The sequence below is a fragment of the Hesperophylax consimilis genome, chromosome 12 (genome assembly GCF_061612785.1).
Source record: "Hesperophylax consimilis isolate HC1 chromosome 12, BYU_Hcon_1.0, whole genome shotgun sequence".
NCBI lineage: Eukaryota > Metazoa > Arthropoda > Insecta > Trichoptera > Limnephilidae > Hesperophylax > Hesperophylax consimilis.
The window spans coordinates 29,792,850-29,818,376 of record NC_142847.1 but is presented as its reverse complement, the minus strand read 5'-3'; the positions used below and the strand labels follow the sequence as shown (position 1 = coordinate 29,818,376).

The 25,527-nt window shown below is 34.1% G+C and overlaps 1 protein-coding gene across 1 annotated transcript in view; it reads left to right on the top strand.

Moving 5' to 3' along the window:
• The window catches only part of oys (lysophospholipid acyltransferase 6), a 149,030-nt gene that overhangs the window by 110,752 nt on the left and 12,751 nt on the right, over positions 1-25,527 (top strand). Inside the window, exons 2-4 of the mRNA XM_089638324.1 lie at positions 13,077-13,216; positions 20,304-20,381; positions 21,964-22,055. Coding sequence (XP_089494450.1) covers positions 13,077-13,216; positions 20,304-20,381; positions 21,964-22,055 — 310 coding nt within the window. The remainder of the gene's footprint in view (positions 1-13,076; positions 13,217-20,303; positions 20,382-21,963; positions 22,056-25,527) is intronic.

Here is a 25,527-nt window from a genome sequence, read left to right as displayed (position 1 = left end):
CGTGCCCACACTATCGTATTAGGTCAACTTCGATCAACTTCGCGAGTAGTGTAGCTGGGCTTTAATATTTAAGACGCGATTAAAAGTATAGGGTGTGTAATGTGTTCACAACAAACCAGTTTAATTATTTCTTCTATTTACCAGAATACTATTTACCGAACTGCGTGTAAGTTTGTTGCCTGAGAAAAGTTTCACCAATAAACACAGTTTAAACTTTACTTAATTTATGTACGTATTATTATTTTTTTAATATTATATGTACTTAATTTATTTACTTACTATTATTTACTTTTTTTTTTTTTAAACTTCCGATTTTGTTGTCCGGGTTAAATCTTCCCCAAAGGAAAAACTTAACCCTTCCACACACTTTTCCACAAATGATCATCTAGTCAATCAACACTATGTAAGTGCATTATATAAGCAAAATAAATACAAAACAATACAAGAACAACACGTCAACTCACCAGAGATCAAATGGGAAAATAATTCACCGACTCCAGATATTTTCATATCAGAGGGTTCGGCTCGGTAGAACTTCTAACAGGGCCTATAAATCCTACTGATCCCTCAACATAAATATTTAAAAAATCTGTTGTTATCCTACATGTATTCAAAATGACCGACTTTTGCATCTTTATATATAAATTTTTTGATAGATCTAATACGCCTAAATTTTTAATGAGAGAGCTAGGTATAATGCCATTAGCCGAAATAACGAATGGTAATATTTTTATAGTCTGAGAATGCCAAATTCTTTTTATTTAATTTCCTAAATCTGTGTATTTTCTTATTTTTTCACTAACATATTTTTGAATATTACGGAATTTGGAATAGCGACATCAATGATATAAGTTATTTTTTTAATTTTGTCGTGTAAAACTATATCGGGTCTATTATGACTAATCGCTCGGTCTGTTAGTATAGTTTTATCATAATATATTTTATAAAATTCGTTTTCTAAAAATTAATTTGGTTCGCATTCATAATATGGTACATAAATATTATATATATATATTACTTATTATTATTTACTGATTATTATGTACTTATTATTATTTACTTATTATTTATTATTATTTTTTTGATATTATATACTGAATTTGCTTATATTTATTTACTTATTATTATTTACATATTATTATCTACTTATTATTAATTTTTTTTAATATTATGTACTTAGTTTTCTTATATTTATTTACTTTTTTTATTTTTATTTCCGACTTTATGTCCGGGTTAAATCTTCCCCACAGAAAAAACTAAACCCTTCCACACACTTTTCCACAAATGATCATTATTTACTAATTAATATTTTCTTAATATTATGTACTTCATTTGCTTATACTTATTTACTTATTCTTGTGTACTTATTATTATTCACCTATTTTTATTTATTGTTATTTTTTATTCATAATTACTCGTGCTATCCTCTTGCCATTGTAAGTATAGTCGCCCCATGATTGTGGCTGATAAGCCAACATAGGTACTTTGTAATACTTATTTAGTCAGACTAATGTTATTGTTGCTAACTTTAAACATACTGCCCATCTGTAATTTTAGTTTATATTTTCAATGTTGTATGAATTTTTATTTAATTTACTATAATTGTGTTGCTGCACAACTCGACAGAGGAATTCCCTAGTGAGATGAGCGGCTTATGATTTTATTGTAAAATACTATTTTTTCAAATAAACTGAGTTTATCTTCACACGGGGGAATAAAAGATGTCGAGTTTTCCAATAAAGTTACGAGCCTCAGGTTCTAATAATATTTTCACGCCTGCTTGGTTTGGTTTTATGATAAATACGCGATTATTGTGGCATCATGATTCTTATTTATACACTAATTCCAAGATACGATCTTTCCAAATGTAAATAACTGTGTTCTTGTAAATTTGTGCACCCAGACGACTTCTGTCTGCTTCGTCGTTAAGCTTCTGATTCAGGACTCCGGGATTACGGTTTCGAATCCCGGTGTGCAGAGTGTTAAATATACTCTCAGTAACACCCCAGTGACTTACACAGCGTTCTAGTGTGGTAAAAAGGCCCCATTATTTGAAATCGAAACTGATATCCTAGATACTAGTTAGGTACTCATGGATGGCACTGGTGACAATAAAGATGTCCATAATGCGGGGATTACTTAGATAAATACGATTGTGAGACCAAAGTTCATTCCTACCACCTGTTAATAAAGCCATCCGAGCTCATTATAATCTATCTCCTAATAAAAGTCCAAAGTTTGTTGACCAGGAGTTTTTTAAATTTATTTAAAGAGTTTGTGAGACAACCCGAAGTTACATCAAAAACGTTGTTTGAAATGGCTCAAGCCGTGTTTAGTGACAATAATATGTGAATTGCTATGGACTTCTCAGCTTTCCTCTTACTACCTCCTTCAATTGTCCATTCCCAGTCGCAATTATCATTTTAAAAAATATTAAAAAACAGTGGCGTTACGAAAAACTGGCGCCCCCTGGCCGGCTTGTTAACAACGAATGTGTATAAATATAAAACTTATTTTTGATACCCTAATGTCAACTTAATTCCCGCTATGCTGCAGCCGAAAGTGTAATTGTCCGACTAGAAAAATTGGCATCGTTTCTATTCCAGTTTAAATTGAGGTTAGGACTGCAGCCAACATTTTTGTTTCTCCGCCAAGTTAATAAAAATACATTCAAAACAGCGCATACTTTGTTTGGGAAAAGTAAGATTAAGCGCCGCAGGAGAAAAATGAAGGTCCCTCAATAGTTATGATAACAATAATAATAATTTTTGAGAAAATGAGTGGCATTGACGCTAAATTTAGGGTGAGGGGAAATTGCCTGGCAGCCATCTTGTATGTCATAATTTGTATGAAAAGTGGTGCATAATGAACTATTATAATGTTTATTTTTGTCTTGTTAATGCAGTCATAACGGCTTATGATTTTTTTGAGTATTTGATGAAATACGGAATGTGATAAGTCACAAAAAAATTTAAGTAGGTTTTGGCTTTTTCATTCATTTTTCCCCGCACCCCGCGGCTTCAAATTGTTCTCGAATAGCTCCGTCCAGAGGTTTTTGGGTTCATGTCAATCAGCAATACAAAATTATATACCTGTTTTATGCTATGGATTTTTTCTTATTAGTACTTACTTATATCGTATGCAATTTGATAAATTATTATTTTATTAATATTACCTATACAGAGAGATTGTCAGTTTGCTTTATAATTTGGGAGGCGGTTTGGGTACCGCCGTCCCGGGAACCATTTATTGGATAATTAACACCTCTGTCATAGGTCACCCCAAGTGTTTCCGCTAAGTTTAATGATGTAGCAGGGGTGCCCGGGTTCGTCGGGTGATGTATGTTCAGGATGCGCCTGCCCCCGCTGCGTGGCGGGCCGGATCGGGAGCGGCTGGTTTGGGGAGACCCTTCGACCTCTCCAACTGGTATCTCTTGACCCATCGTCTTGCGCCGCAGCGGGAGGAATAGATCATTCGTCCGTCACCCTGGAATGATCCCTAGATTCCTACCCATCCCTCATACTTTTTTTCTTCCCAGAACTTCCCCCGTCCTTTTCTTAAACAACGCTCCATAAAGCTTCTCCAAAGATGTCATAAACCCTCAGGGAAATTCTTTTCCTCAGGGCCCTGTGTGGGATTAATGTAAAAAAAACAACCTGTCCTGTTATGTAATTCAAATTAAGAAAACTCTTACACCTCGCGAAGGTGTTCATGTGATCGTTACGCCACTGCGCCGATATCTGCAAAACTTTTCTTATCGGAATTATTCCTTAGTTGTTATTATTATTTTTCTACACGCCATCTTTATCTTAAGTGCTGTGATTAATCTAGTCTTTAACTCATACCACTCCTTTGTCGAGTGTGGCTCGACATTATATTTCTTACACCAACTCCTATGTCGAGTCATACTCGACATTATAGTAACGCAATTTCGAAAAATAATTTAAATTATGAAATGTATTTTTTTTCTTTTAAACACTTTATATCTCATTCTGAATATTCCGAATACGCAAAATACATATATCTCGTCAAGTTTCGCCTTTTAGATAATTTTTAAAATCGTATTATTTTTAACCTTGTAAATGCACTGCGCAGTTATTTGGTTGCGACGCATGTAAGTAGGTAGGTACTTGCCTGTCTACTTGCGTAACAATAGGAAGCGCTGAGGGATTTCTCCCAACACATAACAAAGGATTATTATACCTATTCACTTGTTATCACATAATATTTTGTTCTGTTTGTGTATTTACATTTGTTTTTACTGTTTTTAGTAGCAAATATTTCGTGGCCGAGAAAGCACATGTGTCGTTCGGTCTTGAAAATAATACTCAGTAATTAGGTGAAAATATAGTTTTACATTTCTTTTTGTAAAGAAAGAGTAATAAAAATTACATATTTTAAAAATTTTTGTTTAACTTTTTATTGAGGCCACTTTTTATCCCTTTTTGTAAATTAATTAAGGAGTTGGTAGTAGGTAATTAAAAAAAAAATTAGGAGTGCAAAGGGTTAAATAATAATTTTAACTAAATAATATTTAATAATGAACTTCAATGCTTATTAATTTTATTATTTTGTTGCATGTTTTCTTTTGATTTGTGTGAGGACTTACTTTTTTTTTAAATTTTATATTTGCGTGGAATTAGAAATTCCACACAGAAAATGTTGCACACCCTTCGATAGTTTTTTTCATAATGGACATTGCAGAAGTTTTAACTTTGAACGCATATACAACGCATGTATCTCATCTCGCATGTTTGGGCTTACGTCACTTTTCGCTCACCGTTTCAGTTTAAATCTCGTTTCGGCTTGAATAAAAAATAAAAACAACTAACAACGTGTTTGTATGTTTTCAAGGTCATATCTCCTTCTCATAGCTGTAACAGTTGATGACCTAATATTATAATGACTCGTAACACCCGCCCGAGTTTCAGTTCCCAGCTAGTCATATCGGCCTGTTTAGCGGACAACATATTAAATTTTGCCACATCGCGATTTGAATCGGCGCGCTCCAAAGCTGGCAAGCTTCCAAAGGTTCACAGGCAAAAGGACGTACCTAATTACCTGAAACGATTATTGTTATTACTCGTCCATTCATAATATCGCTATCTACTCTTGGTCCATCGCAGCATCTTATAATATGATACTATAAAGCAGAAAATCCATTTTTCTTCTCAATAAAACTCGAACGGTGGACCCTAGCGCCTATAATTATTGCACGGATTGTAGATTGTTGTATTGAATTTCTGGTTAAATTAAACTATTTTCAGCTCCCAACGTCGAGACAAATTTGAGTTATTATAGAGTTTTCATATCTGAATGTACGAAGCAGTAAGGGCGTGAGCACACAGAGAGCGGTCAGAATTCTGCGTTCTAGTGACCGTTGACCGCTCAAGAGTTCCAACGCACACAAGCGGCGTTCAAATTCTCGCGTTCTAGTTTCGTTTGGGTCTTTGCATATGCAACATGTCACTAGAAAGTTCATCATCCGTGAAAATATATTGCTCTTGTGGAGCTTAACAGCTTCTAAAAAGAAAAGAAAGTATTGGGTGCACCCAATCAACACAACGCGAGAAGAACAAGGCGAATTTACTAATAATAAAATTTACTTAAAATTTAAATTTACTAGTAGCAATTTCAAACCATGCTTCGACTTTTTTTTCGCGTTTTTTATAATTTACATCACTTAAATCGTATAACAAACTCCTTTCCCTAACCAATTCAATTAACTTTTCTGTGTTTGTAACCTCAAACATCGCGGCGTTCTGGCGTTCTCTGCCTCGGCGGCAAAAGAACTCTTAGAACGCGGCGTTCCGTTTTGACCGCCTCGGTCTGACTGCCCGCTGTGTGCGTTGTTGTTATAGTATCAGTACATTCTAATGAACGCCGAACGCGGAACTCGGAACTCCTGACCGCTCTCTGTGTGCTCACGCTCTAAAAGTCTGGAACGGTCTGGCGTGCTCAATTTTGTACAGTTTCGTTTGTAAGACAACGATATTATTTTCAGCTCACAGTGTCATTTCTATCGTGAGCTATTTTTTTAATGTGGTTGTGTGAAGCAGCAAAAGATCTGGCGCAATGCAATTGGCACTGCTTTCTTTGTAGGGATTTTTCCACAATCATTTCAATCGATAATAACATTATCCACAACTAATGAAAATCAATATGTAGATATATATTATTTTGCACGTAATAAAATACAATCAATATTATTTTGTACGGTAGAAAATTGATTATAAAATACATTTATTATAATAAAAATGTAGGAATAATGAAAATTTAAATATCATTAGAGTGGGGATTTTTGATATACATATTTTTTTAATGTCATTTGAAGTTAATTTAAAATTCACTTAATTATTGTTTTTGTGTTTAATTCGTAGAACTCGTAGAACTACATTTAATATTTAAAAAAAAATAAAATTAATAAAATAATTATTAAGTTCTGCAAAATTTTTTTTGTTTTTGTTATTTTTACAGCTGTTTCGTCTTTCAAGGCCATTTTAAAACTGTGGTTATAACCACTTTTAGACGACCTATTTGTATGATTTTACCCCCTACCAATTTAAAATGATTTATCACCGGTTAAACCGATTTACTGATAAAATAATTGTGACAATAGATATCATATTCTGTGGGGGTATTTTGACGTCTGTTTTCCCCACATTAATTTGTTATCTTAATTGTTTAATAATGATGTGGCTGCTATTAATTTATTTAAATGTGTTATATTGTTTAGGTTTTGTAAACATACTTAGAAGCGGGGAATAAATAATTTTCCTTACTTTATTAATTAATGTTACAAAAAATACTTTCATAACTTAAAAATTATATTATTAAATTTGATTTTAACAATTAAAAAAAAATAAAATTCATTGTTAGTTATGTGACTCGTTTCGGCTTCAGAAGCCATTGTCAGACTGTCAAGGTCAACTTAATACGAAATGAATACAAACGAGAACCAATCACTGGCGTAGCCGGGTAGTAAAACTAAATCAAGTCGCTATTTGTATAAAATAAGTGTAAATCTCAGAATCATAGTAAATATTTTTGATGGCGCAGTAGAAATCATAGAACATGTTATTTTTATTTTTAGATTTTACGTCGAAGTTGTTTGGACCACGTGTATAACATTATATTTTATTGTATTTAATTCGTAGAACACCACATTTATTTTATTTATTTTTCATGAGTTTTTTCGGCATTTAAATCCACGATCAAACTACAGTTTTTCCACATTGAAACTATTTTATTTTAATTTTTAACTTATTTAAAATCATTGCGATGGATTTTCTAAGTAAATCGTTATTTTGCCGAACATCGGGTAACAGATAATCAATACAGCGCCCTTGAGGTGATTTTGCACAAAAAACGGGGCTATACAAATTGTCCATTTATTATTAATAATAATTATTATTTCCCTGGCCTGTGTGGCGCCTAAGGGTGCGTATAAACAGCACAACATTTCCGCGAACCGAACCACGAATTACGGGAAAGGATCAAAACAACCGCAAGCGGCGTATTACTGCGTTCCTTTTTTATAATTCGCGGCTCGGCTCGCGGAAATTTTGTCCAGTTTATACGCAGAAAAGGAAACGAAAATTCGTATTCGAATTAACGACATCAGTTTGCTGTCAATATCAGCTTCGTGTATTTCAATCAGTATAGATGACATTTCTAGGAATTTTTCAGTTAGCATAATGTTTGTTTATCGACAGTCCCATAACTCAAAGACATTTCGGGACTATTACACCTGTGACTTGTTTGTTTGCCGCAGCCAAACAGCTTTCCATAGTCGAACAAATTATTATAAGCAATAATTATTAGCCTGAATCACCCATACAAATTGAAAAAATGTCCCGATATAAAATATGGGTGTTTCAGGCTAATAATTATTACTTATTAGATTATTATATTTGTTATCCTTTGTGCTATGCAAAAAAACCTTGTCTTGTAAACATAAGTTTATCATTTAAATAATTTACCGAGGGATTGCGGAATAGAATTTAGAAATCCATTTGCGAATTTTTTATAAAGGGGGATTAAATTGAAATAATGCCACACGGAGAGCTTGATTATTATAAATCTCTCCAAATGATTCGTATTCCTGGTAAAAAAAAACGGAACTTCAGGCCTTTAAATAATGAATTGGCTGATTTCCTCATAAACTATCAGTGAAACACGAATGTGTGTTATGGCCATCTCGGAACACGTGTTCATAAAAATTCAAATGTTTTCGCATTTCGTCATTATCTCTAAATAGTATAAGATAAAGTCGTTATTCGCGAATGTCTGTTTGTGCGCTTAGTTCTTCTAAAATACGCAATGTACTTTGATAGGGTTTTTACTATCATATAGAGAATTTCTTCCGGAATGCTTATAAATAAAATACATGCATATATAATATTCATAAAAGTAGAGAGAAGTCGATGTTTTTTAATTAAGTCGAAAATATTTTCGGGTGATTATATCGCTAACGCTAGCTACCTTATGAGATATATAAAAATAATGTACTACGGAATTATATATCTTAAAAAATCTTATAGAAAAGTCTGCGATCCACAGACATAGGAATTAATAGACGAGAAGATAATGGCGAGGGGTAAAATCAACTGTTGAAGAACGAAGGGAGTAAGGCTGACTGTGATTCGTCAATAAATCAATCTGACAGTAAATAGGCATCTCGCATTATAATATCACCATTTACTTCTTAAAAGTAAAATCTGCTTTTGAATGAATTGACATTTTTAAATGGGAGCGCAAATTACTCTCCACGTTATGAACAAATTTGCGAAGTCCAAATTCGGCAAAAAAATTCGGTTCTATTTTCAGAGTCTAATATTTCGTTTAAGTATTTAGTTAAGACACTTTTATAAATGTTCATAATTTACTTCCCAGCAACCAACCAGCTTTGTGTTTCGCGTCCAGACGTTTCTCGATGTGATAGTAACAACTGATTCATATTATACGATGTGAATATGCTTAAAATAAAGTAAAATAATGCTTATATATGGAATGTAATACGACAATTGGGTTTATTCTCTTTTTCACATCTATTTTTACAAGTTTTCATAGTACAAGTCAACATTTTGCCGTGTTATTTCGTAAAATGAACCGATGATGCCTCGACCATAGTTCGCACAAGAATGATGACGTCACGTTTTCAAATTTCACTTGAGGCCATACGCGAGCACAGCCGGCTCCAATGGAACCGGTATGGGGAGTGGGGATAATACGCTTTTAATCACTTAGGGCAGGTCTACTAATATTCATATGTCTATGTCTGCGATGGTATATTTATACCTATCTCCTAAGGATAACCCCTAGCAACGCCGGGTACGCTTCAGCTAGTAGTATAATATCAGGATAAACGCAGCTGCATGGACACGTGTTCCGATATATTATGATAGTTGATAGTACTAATAGTTTATTAGGAAACGGTCTGCTGTCACCTTTTTAACAGGAGTTTAATAAATCAGTTAAATACTCATTTGCTCCGTATATATCGTAAATCACGATTTTCAATGAATCCACATTACAACGAATTGAGTTGATAAATTCTCATAACATCACCGTGCTGCTAATCGCCGGCAGGTGAACAATGATATGACATCATTTTTTGATTCGTCTAAGCAGGTGAAACGCTTCTGTCTAACACAAGTTTTTATCACTAAACTTGTGTTTATTTGTTTTTCACCGTTATTTATAGTGTGATATACGACGTTGACATTGACCTCAAATATAAGTGTAATCTTGGACTGTTATAAAATTATGGTTAGTAACATATAAAATTAGTTTTTGTTTTCAAATCTCCGTGGTAGAGCAGTAAGCTCTTTGGCTCTCTGCCCAGAAGTTGCGAGTTTATAACTTGGCGATAACGATTACAATTCAACTATGTTTATATATATTTAAAAAAAAATGTTTTATGTAAACCCTATCAAACCCCGTTGCATAGTTTTAAAGAACTAAGCGCACAAACAGACAGACGCGTGTTTTGACATTGTTTTATACTATAGGGTTTTCTAATAAGAGGTGTTATTTTGAATAGCCCGCTATTTCGGTAAATGTTACTTTTGATGGTGTCATTTTTTGACATTTGACAAGTAGAAACTACGCCATTAATAAAAATGGAACGATACACGCTTCAACAACGCATTGAAATTATTAAAATTAACTTGAGTGAATCAAATGCAAATAAATCATCTTGAGTGATGAGGCCCATTTCCACCTCGGTGGCTTCGTCAACAAGCAAAATTGTCGCATCTGGGGCTCGGAAAACCCAAGAGTTATTGTTGAAAAGCCTCTTTATCCTCAACGTGTGACTGTTTGGTGCGGTTTATGGTCCGGCGGAGTCATTTAACCTTACTTTTTCGAAAATGAGGCTGGAGCAACAGTTACGGTGAATGGATTGCGCTATCGAGAGATGATTAATGATTTTTATGGCCGGAATTGGATGGTATTGATCTGGACAACGTTTACTTTCAACAAGACGGCGCTACGTGCCACACAAGCAACGAAACCATTGATCTTTTACGGGAAAAGTTTCTTTGAATATCAAAATAACACCTCTTATTGGAAAACCCTGTATTTGGAGATATTTAAAATTTCTTTCTTCGTCTGGTTTCAAACTGAAATGTAATATTATGGTAACATTGATCTATTCTGTTATTTTCTCATAAAGTTGAGAAAATTGTATTACTTCACATTGTACAATGGTTACTGGTTACTATAATGCTACGTATACATACACGAGCCGAACTGCCGAACTGAACCTTAACTTATGGGAAAGGAACGAAGCAACCGCAAATGCTTCTTTATTTTCCCGCAATTCGTGGCTCGGTTCGCGTTTAAGATCGCAAATGTATACGTACCATAATACAGACATATTACATTATATTTCTACCGCTATGACCTCGAATTTGTGCTCTATTAATATTATCTACTGAACGGCTTGGATAAGATAATAGTAAATATAGGTATATTATACTTAATGCTAGAAAAATATACTATTGCTTTATTAGTACGACTACATTATGTTAATTTCAACCAAATAAGTTCATTCATCAATGATTTACTCGAATTTTAGCAGTCGAGCGCTAAAAGTAATAGTCATTGGTGCTTTATTTTTCGTGCATATTTCAAGGTTACTGTATATTTTCATTGCGTTATTTATATTTGTTAGCGTTTATTTCAAGGTTTAATGCATATTAACATTAATCCGTTTCCTATCTCTCGTCATATCGTCTGCATTATGCATTTCGTCCGAACGTATTATTAGTGTATTTTCGGATAATATCGGTTGTGGTGATGGTAATTTCCCGGAAATTTATTTGGGGAATATTCCCGAAAGCGGGAATTTTAATCTAAGGGATGAAATCCTCATGAGGTTGTTTCCTACAATGATATTTTATATTATTTACATATTAATTAGAGCTTACCGAGGACAGAACATTTGTAATTTTCACGTCACGAGACACGATTGCATACGTTTTACTTAAGTTCAATTTGAAAGCTCTTACATTCGTCATTTTTGGAGTTATCGAATAAATAATTTTACAGTCGTTATTAACTCTTAAAATAAAATACATTTTTTAACTAAGAAGTCAACCTCATTCTGAATAAAATTAATAATGAAAAAAAATCCCGACTTGGGGACTTTTTATTAGGTGGTGGAGTATTCCCGGTTGCACATCACTAGCTTGGCGTATCTAGTAGGTAGGTACCTATTTTGATTGATGAACGCTCGAGTGGGGATTTGGATGGATGGATATCGGTCAAGAGAAGTTTCAAGTGTTTGTTTACTGGGAGCAGTGGGATCATGCATGGGATGGGCACTCGGTACTGTACTGTACTGAGAGGGGAGCAGAGACTCCTCTGCAACTCTGTGCTCCTGATCCGCGCGTGGGCGTTCGACTAAAATGCAATCAATCATTCTATTATTTTGTAATAATGTGCGTTAGATCATTATTTATATTAACATTAATTTATGGGCATGATGTCTAAATATTTACCAGAATTTGTATAGAAAATTATGAAAGTACTTCCTCTTGATAAATCTTGCAAAAAATACATTCGATTTGTTTTTGAAGCAGCGAAATATCCCGTACGATGAGTTCTGGCGTCATCAACATTTGACTGGTCGGTGGTCGAGTTGACCTCGCGTTTGGGTCCCACCCAGGCGTAGTGTGTTCAATTCCAGCTTACTGTGGTGGTAGTAGGAGATTTTCAAATATTGTCAGGTTATTCGTAACCCGGGAATGTTTGTCTTTCTTTAAAAAAAAAAACTGAATTTCACATCTTGTTCTGTCCGAATTTTCTAGGTCGACACTACTATTTTTAGCTCATAACGTATTTCGATCACTATGTATCGGTTTTTTTAAATTTTCTGATGTCAAAAAATATGTTGAGTCTGGTTCGGTAACCGAATATAACAGAAGTGATAAAACTTGATAAAGTTTTATCACTTTATCAAGTTTTAGTTTAGGTTTTTTGTGTTGTTATTGTTGTTGTTCTTACATTTGATTTAGATAGATGATAGACTTAGACAGATTTTTTGTTGTTAGGTTTGTTGTTAGGTTTGTTGTTAGGTTTGTTGTTAGATTGGTTGTGATTGTTGTTAGTTTGTTTGTTATTGTTGTTAGTTTGTTTGTTATTGTTGTTTGGTTTTTTTGTCCATGTTATTAGGTTTGTTGTGATTATTGTTAGGTTTATTGTTATTAGATTTGTTGCGATTATTGTTAGGTTTATTGTTGTTAGATTTGTTGTGATTATTGTTAGGTTTATTGTTGTTAGATTTGTTGTTTTTAGGTTTGTTGTTAGGTTTGTAATTTTTTTTTTCAACATTTAATGAAAATAATATTTAATAATGTTATTATTAAGTTCTTCAAGTTATTAGCTTTTATTACATACTTTACGGTGACAGCTGTTTCGGTGGCCATTATCAAACTACGAATTGGACACAATAACAATAAAAAATTGTTTTTTGTTATTTTTTTTCAATGTTTTGTTTTGTCATGGAACCGTTTGGTTCTTTTCTAATATTATGTCTCTTTGAACTAATATAATATATTTGTTTGCAGATAAATTTCCTGATGGCCCAGTGCGGCGCCCTGCTGACGGCGGGCATCCTGCGGGGTCCCCTGAAGGGCGCTCCGCCCTACGCGCGCCACGCCATCTGCTTAGTGCTGGGCCTCTTCACCGGATACTTCTGCTTCGGCAAGTGAGTTGGCTAACTATTAACTAACAGGCTATCTCAGCAGATCAGAGTGATCACAGAGCCACTGGAACTGTGGATCCTCAATTATAGGAATATTGTGGTTATGAGGCTGAAGGAAGAGGGAAGGGGAAGTGGAAGGTCCGAAAGTACTTGGCTATTCATACCTAGTCACTTTTTAATTAACTTATTTATTATGAAAAAGGGATAGGATGGTTTATTTGAAATATCATGTAGATCAGAGGTTCCCAAAGTGGTCTACATGGACCCCCAGGGGTCGATATCGGCATGCTAGGGGTCTATGTCAGCGAGAAAATAATTTGGGGGTCCACGAGATTCAAATGGGGGTACATACAAGCGGACCCCCATTTACCTCAAGTCAACATTTAGGAGTTCCGTAAATGACACAATAGACCTAACACAAATGTAATCGACTGAGAAATGACTTATTTGATATTTTTATATTTCGTAAAGTTGTTAATTGAGGTAATAAATAGGGTCTACGTTCCTTTTCTCCTCAGAATTAATATATTCAAGCAAAACTTTGCACATTGGAAGCTGCGAATTTTCCTAGTTCCCCAACTTGTTTTTGAAAAACGTCCAGGGTAATAATGACGTTCAACATTTAAATGCACTTCACACAGACTTTAAAACTAAGTTGAGAACATTTTGACTATGGAAATCCAACGTTGAAGAATTGAATATCATGTGACAAGAAGAACTGACCGGAATAAGCACTGACAAAGAACTTAAGGGGCAGTTCTGTTCGGCTAGCTACAGAAAGAAATTCCCGTTGCTTATCCTGCTTCATTTTCATTTGGTGTAATACCTCACAAGGGTGCCCCTGTCTGCACAATCTAAAGACAGAGCAACTACACCGCCACCCGGTTGTTGGGCAGGCAAGGAAAGGGAATATTTTTACTAAAAAAATAAATGAATCACATGGGACGTTAATAGTTTTAGGAAAATTCAATATTCGGCAGGCAGGGGGTCTACGGAAAAAAAAATTGGCAAGTGGTCTACGGGGCAAAAAAGTTTGGGAACCCCTGATGTAGACGGTGACCTTCCTCTTGTTTTTAAAGTCAAGTGTGCATAATTTCATCAATATCGGAATAAAACTGTAGATTTGTATAAAAATCAAATCGACGCCTCCTGCCAGAGACACCCTTCTTTAAATAAATGATTAAATAATAGATTCCCATGTGTCATTCAACAGTCACCACATTGTCTACCATTATCCTGGTCTCAGGAGTAGCCTTGTTATTTATTTATTATCATTGTATGCATCTGCTCCAGTGCACCATCCCACTCCGCCATTGCATCCATCAACGTCAATGTTGTGGCTACTTATCTAAATTAACTGCTGATATAAATGTATTTGATGTTGCACGTGTCCAAGCAACAACACTCCTCAGGAATTTCAAGTGGAATTTTAAATAAACAGCGCACATGATAAATAGGATTTATGCAAACCGAGAAACCTGGAAACAAGGACAACCTGGAATTACTGGGGTTACACAAAGGGAGGACTCGCGTGAAGAAACCAGGAAATCCTGAAATTACCGAGGGCTGGGAATTTTAATTTTTTTTGGGATATTGGATAAAAAAAGTTTTCATATGGTTTTTCCCATTTGATGACGGAAAAAAGCTGTTCATATAACAATAATTCATAAATAAATTTTGCAATTTCTATTTTGAATGTTGAGAGTTTGATATTACATAATGCCTTCTAAGGGTGAAACAGCTGACACGCATAAAGCCGCAACCACATGCAATGCATTGCAAAGTCGTCGTTTGGACGGCAATATGAACATGCATGCAACCTGTCGGTTTTTGACGCAAACACAAAGTCTTTCGCAATAAACGTTTGGAAGGCGTTCGTGATAGATGTTCGTCATGTGGAGCGAAGAATAAAAACTCTAACTAATCAGTTCATAGAAAGAAAAGCCTGTTCTTTGGAATCCCAAAGACAATGAATTCTATAAAATAACTTCTAAACCGATGCTTGGGGCAATATTGCTCTTTTACTTGGGAATAAGTGTAGAAGATTGTAAAAATAAAATGATGATTTTACTTTCTTCATATCGGAGGGAAATGGTAAGGTATCGGTAATGATAACCAGCAATTGCTTTATGTTTGGCAGTTTGTAAATAACTAAATATGCAATTCAAACAACAGAATTCGCACCGTACATGAATCAACACAAACAGCAAAATATGTACCGTCCAAACAATTTTTGTTGCATTAATTGTTTTATTGCATGTTGCATTGAACGCTTCTGGACGCGGTTTAATAAAACAACAGCAGGATGTCATATTAAATTAATTATTTAAATAAGTTGGAATTCTACAAACAAACTTGAGAAAAAAGAGATGAAACACTATATTTCATACTTGAAATAACTTTTTATGAACAATTTAGAAAATGAAGGGAAAACGAAACATATTTTTTGAAGTGTTCATAGTTTTAACTGGATTGATAGGTTATGTACAACCAAGAATAGTTTTAAAATATGACCGGTCAGTGGTTGAGTTGGTGATGCGTCGAGTTCCCATCCACTGTGAGTTTAATTCCTCGGCTGGCTAAGTTCTTCATCACGACACAAGAAAAAAATTCTGCTTATTGTGATGGTAGTAGGAGATTTCAAAGAGTTAGATTGGGATAGGTAATTCGTAACCCAGGAATATTTGTCTTTTTTTAAGAATAAAAATTAATTAATTATCGAGTAACAAGGCAAACCTGGAATTCCATTGGTGTTTTCAAATTCGTTTTTGGGCAACCCTGTAAGTAACAAGCTCTTAAAGATTAATTGGCACTGTTAAAGCAGCGTGTCTACTACTAACAGGAGGTTTACTATTTCTGCAGATATCTCGCATGTTTATTTTGGCAGCTTAATGTCCCCCTCCCCCCCCACCACCCCTTCAGGCAGTGCGATGATGAGAAATTTCCAAGTGCCTATATAAACTTAGATAAATATCTGCCTTTGGAACTAGAGGTAACATGTTCAATACCAGGCATAATGCAACTAAATGTGTTAAAACAAAGATTTTGGGTTTTTTCCCATACTGATTCATTTGAAATAAGTTAATAATAATATTACATTTTGTTTTGAGTGAAAGCTACTTATCTTAATGTTTAACAATGGCTTTAACTATGTTTAGTACCTAATCAGGTAAAACTCTGAATAGCCATGTATGTCCTATGCTTCGCAGCGCCGGCCCTAAGCCAAACTTCGCCTGGTGCGAGTAAAATTTTGGCACCCCTTTGTCAAAACCAGTAGACGTCCACGTTGGTGATCACTGTAATCAATAATATTTGGACGATTTGTATTTTAGTGAAGCGCGTTTTTTTTTAAAATAAATCAAGGGTATTGTCAGTGTTCAGGTATGTGTTAGATTTAAAATTGTAAACATCTTAATGGTGTTTTCCGATGAGTGTGCATCCATTTTAAAATATTTTACATTATCTTGAATAATTTTCCAACATTTTCATACCTGCGACCTTGATGTGATATTTCACAAAAATAGCGTTTTAAAAATAAGGCAAACATTCACTATTGCAACAGATGGAACATTTTAAGAATCGTTCAACTCTGTAAATATATCCATGCAATGCATGTGGAATCCATCTTCTTAATAAATTTTAGATAAATTTATAAATATTTATCAGAGCGGCAAGCCCGTGACCTCTCAAGGAAGGATATGATATTTCCCAACTGTTTCATTACCGAATTTACAATATGAATATTATTGATGCTCATTGTTCATGGTACGGTGTGTTTTTTGCCTGTACAAAATATAAATAAATAAGAATAAAAACATATCTACATTTGTAGAAATGTATTACATATTATTGTACAGCGCCCTTGAGGTGATTTTGCACAAAAACGGCAGTATACAAATCATCCAAATATCTGATAGTATTATTGTCCTAGCGTCTAGACGATTTAGGCCCTCTGATTGGTCAAATTCAAATTATGTGACTCGGATAAATTCTGCATAGGGGGTCTGCAGGCAAAAAATACCACTCTGCCCCTCAATTTTAAGCAACCGTAAGGTTCATTTTGGTTTGTAGGCGACCGGATATAAAAAAAATAAGACATTAAAAATTAAGACACGACTTCATACTGAAATAGAATCGCCACGTCATGTAATACGATATTTTTTCAAAAATATCGTTTCTGCTCATACAATTTTTGGATAATATCGAAGAAAATATGTTTTAGAAAGTTCATAATCCATTGGATTAATTACATTACAGTGAAAATTATCAACAATTACGTGATTACGTTTGACGTTTGACGAAAAAAGCACGCGCTCCTTCAATATGGCCGATACGCACCGCGTCAATAGATGGCCGACAGAGCGCACCTCTGGCGGTGTAAGAACGAACCAAATGACTGGCGCGAATATTTAAATATGCAAAATTACTTGACCATCAAGCGTTTAATAAGAAGATTTCTTCTGGAAGTTTATTTAAACTTTGCAATGGCATTTTTCATTATTATTTATAATTTTTTTTTGCTTATTAATAATTATATCTGATTTTATATTGACATGTTTTCTAATTTCTAAAATTTCAAAATTATTTATTTGCGATGCTTTAATCCTGAGTGAAGTATTTTAAGACCTGAATTTTAATCGAAAGTGTGATTCAAAAGATGATTTGCAAACTCAGATTCACTATTTCCATTTAGAGCCCTGAGATGTTTTTTAGTTCTGACTTCAAAGTTTCTATTGGTTCTACCTTTGTAAAAGAAATTACAATCATCCCAATTGAGTTTATAAACTCCTGATTTTTTTGTTTGATTTTCGCCATCTTTATTATTAAGAATATATTTCTTCATTTTGTTATTAGTGTAAAACGCCGGTTGAATAGTACCAGGAATGTTTTTATATATAATTTTAGAAATATCGTTATCCACAAACAGAATTCTACGCCATTGTTTATTTATATCTTAAGAAATAGGGCAAAAATACCGTTTGAAGAGAATATGTTTAATTTTTTTATTTAGTATTTCAACTATCAATTTATTAGAATAACCGTTATTAAATGTTATTTGTCCTATAAATATATATTGTTTTATGGTTATATGCTATTTTTTTTTCAGGTCTTAAAGTACTTCACACAGGATATAAAGCATCGCAAATAAATAATTTAGAAATTTTAGAAATAAGAGAACATGTTTATAAAAGCAGATATAATTAACAACAATTTTTTTTTTATAAACTCTCTTTTAAATATTTTCCCACTTAACTGGTCTTTCATATTGTAATTCCTAATTCTTATAAACCCAGCCTACTCTTACCCCTCCCCCCTCCTTCCACTTCTTCTTTCCAATTGCAATCTATATTTAATTTTTGACTTCGGTGTATACTTACTCCTGATGAGGTGAACTTCGCTCATGACACATGTATTGGTTGGATATAATAAATTGATGAAATAAAGTTTAATCGGAAAACATAATTTTATCTATTTCCATTGTACATCAATGCATATGTACACAATAAAATGTAAACATTATATTTATTTATTTATTGGACAATTTGCATAGCGCCGCTTTTGTGAGATATCACCTCAGGGGCGCTATATTGTAACAATCTACCTTTATATGTAGATTTTTACTCTCCTGATGAAGGTGTATATATAATCTAACTTTAAACTTTATTAGATACAGTAACAGTTGTAGGTAAAGAATTACCACCAGTTGGAGTAAAATTAACACCTTTTAATTAAACCGACTGCTAATCTCATCGCACAATTACCCTCCTTTTATTCATAAACACGGGTACAATTAATCAATATGTAATAATCTATTATTTCAGTCAACTTTGTTATAACTATCTTTAATTGTTGTGACAAACTATACGATATTGATTCAACTTATAGACATTGACGGTTGTAACACATATTTAAGCACTGCAAGTCTCCTATGAGCTAATTTTATTAGGTACGATAACAGTTAATATCAGTTGTAGACATGTAGTCAATATTAGTGTTTCATTTGAAATAATCCATCACAAATACATAAAATTTTATTTATTCAAACAACTGTCATTCTTATTATGCGTAAATTTAGCATGTTATTTTTTTTTTTTTTTTTTTTTTTTTTTTTTCTTTATTCATGAAATATTAATGTGTACAGTTTTTACATGCTTTTCGACTACCACACTAGACACACGCCCGTATTATGGCCCGTATTATTCATTAACTCCTTCCTGTTCCGTGTTTTAACAATATATACTCACCCTCTCTCTGTGAATGACCTAATATCTATCTATTAAATGTAACTGTTGTTAGTATCACTTAAAATGGGCGAAGCCCAAGCAAGTGCCGCCCGCAGGGCCTAGTAGAAAAAAACCCGCGGAGCGGGTTTTTAACTGCTAGTATTACTATTATTATTGTTAGCATACAAAATTAGGTTCAACTTGTGGTAATTCAGGATTTCACCCAAATATCACAGGTTCACTTTTTTGCAAGCTAAATCCTTCATCACATCCTTCCTATGAATTTGCAGTATTTATTTTTTATTCTTAGGACGGGTTGTTTCGGAGAATTTGAACAATTCATCAAATTTCAACGTTAATTTCCGGTTTCTGTGAAAGTCCTATTCAAGTTCTGTTATTATATCATTATAGGCTAGTTGCTTGACAAAACTAAAATTAAAACAGAACTTGAAAAAATCTTTCACAGAACTGGAAAATGAACGTTGAAATTTGATGAATTGTTCAAATTCTCCGAAACAACCCGTCCTTAGTGTTTTATATGCATTCTGAACTAAGCAGTCACTGTTTATCGACTGCTACAAGCAGTTTTCACGGCACAGATTGTGTGGAGCATAAAAGAAAAACATAACCCATTTTACCAGAGGCCTGATTCTAATACTATGGTACAACCATTATTGCTCAACTTTTCATACAAAAGACCAAAGAATATCTATTATTGTTCAACTTTTTGATTATTCATTGTTTCCCACTACATCTTTATTACAATGCTCTGACTCTGAACTAAAAATATAACAATGACCCCTTATTGTGTTTCCCGACCTATCCACTAGTTTTTGTATACATTTTTTTGTTTATTTTGTTTCCAGAAAGGCCATACATTTAGCACTGCTGCCTGTAATTTGCTTCTTCTTGATGAAGACCGCCCCCGAAAGAGTTATGGCCAAGTAAGTGCATTTTGATTTGCCAATTATAGTTAATTATTATTAATCGTTCTCGTAAAAGTATTCATTTTGTAGAATAATAGCTATGTAATATCAAGCTAATAGGACAGTTACATTTTAAACTGAATGTACATGACAAACATGTATGATGGTGTGAAATGTGGACATGCGCAAAGAACGCAAGACTGATGTAAGCGTAATGAGTAAGATTAAGAAAGGGACGCTTAGATGGTTTGGGCGTGTAGAGCGAATGAATGAAGAAAGGAGTGTAAGGAGAATATATATGACGCAAATGTGAATGGGAGAAGAAGTCGGGGATGCCCGAGAAAGACACTGCATGATCAAGTTAATCAAATACTTGAGTCGGGCCATGTCAAAAGTTAGAATAATAGAAGAGTATGTACGAGACAATGTATGAATGTGGCAAAGAATGTGTGCCAAGTCCGAGTTTTTTGGCTGTCCGTCCTCTCTGCCTACCCCTGTGGTGAAACGGCGTGATGATTAGTTAGTTACATGAAAAAACACAATCTTAAGCTAAGTACCCACGCTCGTTCATACTTGATGGTTTTACGCTCATTCGAACATGTCTCAATGTTTTTACCAAATGGCTTGATGCAAAAAAGATTCAAGGGCCATAATTCTTGCTCGAGGTTTACACAGAAATTAACTATTTGACTGAGGGTCTTGTGTCGAGCTGCTCGAGCGTGTGGACGCATTGACGAGCATGCTTCCAAGCCAACATGTTCGACCGAACTGTCGAGCGTGAATATACTTGTGTAGGCTACCTTTAGAATGTGAGATTGTATGCAGGATAACAGCTCAATACTGCATTATTAACATATTATTATTATTTACTAGTGTACGGCAATAATAATGTGTAATTGCCTCATTAAAATGTATTTGTAGGTTATGCAGGTCACATTTGTATGACATCTTATTTTTACAATAATATGTAATTTTGCATTTTTGAATTGTTGACCTCAAATAATTGTCATGACAAGAAGATGGAATGTCACACTTTTTTTGTCAATGGACACACTGCTTAGTTTATTCCTATTATTCTATATAAAAAAAGGTTTTTCACTTTCATGTGATGTCTTCTAGTAAACTCTTGGTATATAATTAAAAAAAAAAACCTTCAAAAAAATTTATTTTTTCGGCAACTAAATGGTTAACAAAACTTTTGAAGCGGAGTTTACACTTCGGTGCATTTTAAAAGGCGTTAATACTAACCCGACCGATTTTTTTCAATTTTGACCTTAAATGTTCCAACTTCGGACACGATTTACTCAAAAACGGAAGCTCAAATTAAAAAAAGTTATACTACAAAATCGACTCCAAATGCGATTTAGAAAAGTTTCCCTCTTTTACCACTATTTTCTATACTAGGTTAGAAGGAGTTGAGCCTAATACTTCTTAGTACATATTCAGGCAAACTTTCTTTAACTGTTTACGATGGTTGGTGATGTCTTCTTGTGTTAGTAGAATTGGTTAGCAGTAGGTACATAGTTTTATTAAATATTAATTTGACACAAATTTATCACTATTCAATTAATTATATTTTGAAAATTTGTTTTGCTTTCAGTTCCGTTTTAGGTGTTGCCATTGCCTACCTCTCCTGTATTCACCTCCACAGGCAGTTTTACTTGGAGGAATCAACTAATCTTGATATCACAGGTTAGTAATGCATTCTACTAAAATGGTAATAAAATAATACAATCCAGCTCTTATCAGTTAAGTTATTGTTATTATATTTTTACTAAACCCATTCCCATTAGTATAATTATCATTGTTTTACGCAAGTCAAGCATGGAAAATATATTAGTTTTCCGATCACTATTTATATTTCTGCCTTACCATCAAATGACCGAATGAAAAATGGTTGTGTTTTTTTATGAAATGTATGCATGAAAACATTTTGTCAAATTTTGATTTATTTTGGTATGAGAAAACAAATTTTTAACAGCTTATTGTGATGATAAAATGTCTTATATAAAATCATTTTTGCTGCTTTCCATTGTCTATGATATAACAAGTGTACACAAAACTCTTTTCAAAAGTCACACTTGATCTTTTAAAACAAGGATTATCTCTAAATAGTACAAAATAGTGTCACTTTCCGCGTCTGTCTGTTTGTGCGCTTAGTTCTTCTAAACTACGCAACAGATTTTGATAGGGTTTTCACTATCATTGAGAGAATTTCTTCCGGAAGGTTTTTGTATGTATAATATATGCATATTACATTTATAGAAGGTAGAAAAAAGTCTAGCAGTGCCGGGTACACGTCAGCTAGTTTGTGTATAATTTTAAGCAGATTGGGGAAAATATGTTGTTAAATGGTTAAGAAATAAGAAATCTATTGCAAAGTTATTCATTAAGAAGGATGCAAAAACGCAACTCTGATAAAATAAATAAATATGTTGAAGCCCTTATTTTATACCTAATATTATAATTACAAAAATTCTATAATTTAATACTTCCTTATTGCACTATTTGGACATTCAAGACAATTTATCACACCAATATAATCCCTATAGCCAAAACATCTGTAAATTAACCTGGTGATTTTCAATGCATACAAGGTATCCGGGGGTAGAGTGCACTAACTTCAGGATGTGATTCTACATCTGCAAGTAGCAAAGAATATAATTATTTTCAAATTCCAAAGTTTTAACTTTTCAGGCCTCAGCGCCATACGTAATTTTTTTAAGTCCAAGAATTTGCGTGTATTTCCGCTTTGCAATAAAATCCAAATAAATGGAATATTTCTGAATGTATCCGAAAACTAAAAACTGTTTTTGAAAGGTGATGAAATACACAAACATAAAAAAAATTAAAATTACTCACATTACATTTTTTGTAACTAAAATTAACTGTATATTATTTTTTTATAGTGATTACCTCACAAGAGTCCCAACTGCTCCCGTCTGGAGCCAGTGAGACTATGGCATCCCCAATTGGGGGATGTTGTGAGGCTGAAGGTAAGTGGGGAAGGGAAAGAGGAAGGTGGGGAAGTACCTGGCTATTCAGATCTAGTCACTAAACACGGATAAAGCCATTTGGAGCAACGTTTCAATTCTGAATGGTGGTCTTACACCAGGGCGATACTGGTAGTATCTTCCACTCTGGAACGTGCCGCAAATATACTATATATTATTTTAATTAATTAATTGTGAAATAACACAAATTAATCAAATAAAATTTATTTGCGCACGCCGGGTTCGAACCCGCGACCTTCGGAATGGCAGTCCAATGCGTTACCACTGGACTATGCCGGCCGTCAAGTTAAGTCAAGTTATTAATTGTATAAAAACGAACTTATTTTATTAGTAAATGTTATTACAAATGTTAAAGTCACCCCACTTTTAAATATTGCATATAAACATATATAATAAAAAAGTCTTAAGTTTTTTTCAAATTGCGGTCGGAACCTTTGGCTTCATAAAGGTGCACATTTTAATTCTTCTGTGATTAGATTTGAAAATAAAGCGTGGTGTTTTCTCTTTCTAACACCGTTTAGATCAAATTTCTCACCATAACAACAGTAAGGAAGACGGATTTCTGCAAGACCATATGAGTTGTTCCCAATAGCCAACAAAATAACCTGAAGGGTTAAGATTGTTTTTATGTTACAGTTAAAGTCAGACAAGGCAAATCATAAGAGCCAAATCTGCACCAAAAGAAGACAGAATTGAACAAGAGTCGAAAGGCTGTGCCTTCCTGCCTTATGTGCACAATGTGACAGACAGAATTGCCAGGCTATTGAGAAAGGAAAGTATCAAGACTGTCTTCGGAACAACGACAAGGATACAGGACTTACTGAGGTCTGCAAAGACTAAGTTTCCTCTGGAAACAGATGGAGTGTATAAACTCAGCTGTTCCGGATGTGACAAGGTCTATGTAGGCCAGACAGAGCGGACTATTTCCAAAAGGATTTCAGAACACTTCACAGCTTGTAAACTCAGCCACCCTGACAAATCGGCAATTGCCGAGCATTTGATTGACACCGGGCATTACTTTGGATTTGTTCCTGAAGTCCTGGGGAGACCCAAAACTTATAGAGCACGGCTGATTACAGAAGCCATTGAAATTCATAAAAATCCCGTAAACATTAATAGAGACGATGGAGCTAAGCTCAATAGCTCTTGGTATCCGGTAATTGACGGTTACACTAGAGCTAAACGAAGATAACAACTTTTAAAAATTATATGTTAATGTTAGCTCAGAGAGTTGGAGCTGGCAACACGGTATCACATCCTCATACATAAGCTCACATTTCACCACAACCTCAAATAACACATCTGCCCTGATGATGGACACTGCAATGCTGTCCGAAACGTTGGCTAAAGAAGGAGTTAGCGTAACACGGCATAACACCCCAAAAACAAATAGCAAAAATACAGTTAAATTGTTTGTATATAAAAAAATATACTTGTATGGAAACCGGTTGACCGGTCAGTATCTGAGTTGGCATCGCATTTGGGTCCCACTCAGGCGTCGCATGTTCAATTCCTCGGCTGGCTGAGTCCTCCATCACAACACAAGCAATATTTTCCGCTTACTGTGGTGGTAGTAAGAGATTTTCAAATATTGTCAGGTTACTACCTGGGAATGTTTGTCTTTATTTAAAAAAAAGAAAACACATTTTTATATTGGAACAAACGATGGAATTTGAATGATGTTTATTTTCATCTAAAATCATCCCATGCAGTTAGTGCACTTTATCCCGGAGACCTTGTATTACTAGTGTTAGAGCTAAATATTATTAAGGTGATTTGACTAGGTATATACAGGGTGTATCGGCACGTACCCGACAAACTTTAACCAGCTATTCCTTAGCATATTTGGAGTAAAAAATCTTATGTGCACTTTGCTGTCCGGTAACGTTTTTTTTAAAATAAAAAATTTACTATTCATATTTTCACCACATATGAATAGTAAATTTATGGAGTAAAAAATCTTATGTGCACTTTGCTGTCCGGTAACATTTTTTTTAATAAAAAAAATATTATTAATATTTTCACCACATGTCACCACTGTTTTATCCTTTGTCAAAGTTTGAAAACCCATCTGGCAAATATTTTATTCGAATTCCGTTGAATAATGCACGTGTGTACCTATATTGGCGCACTTTTACAATCACAACGAA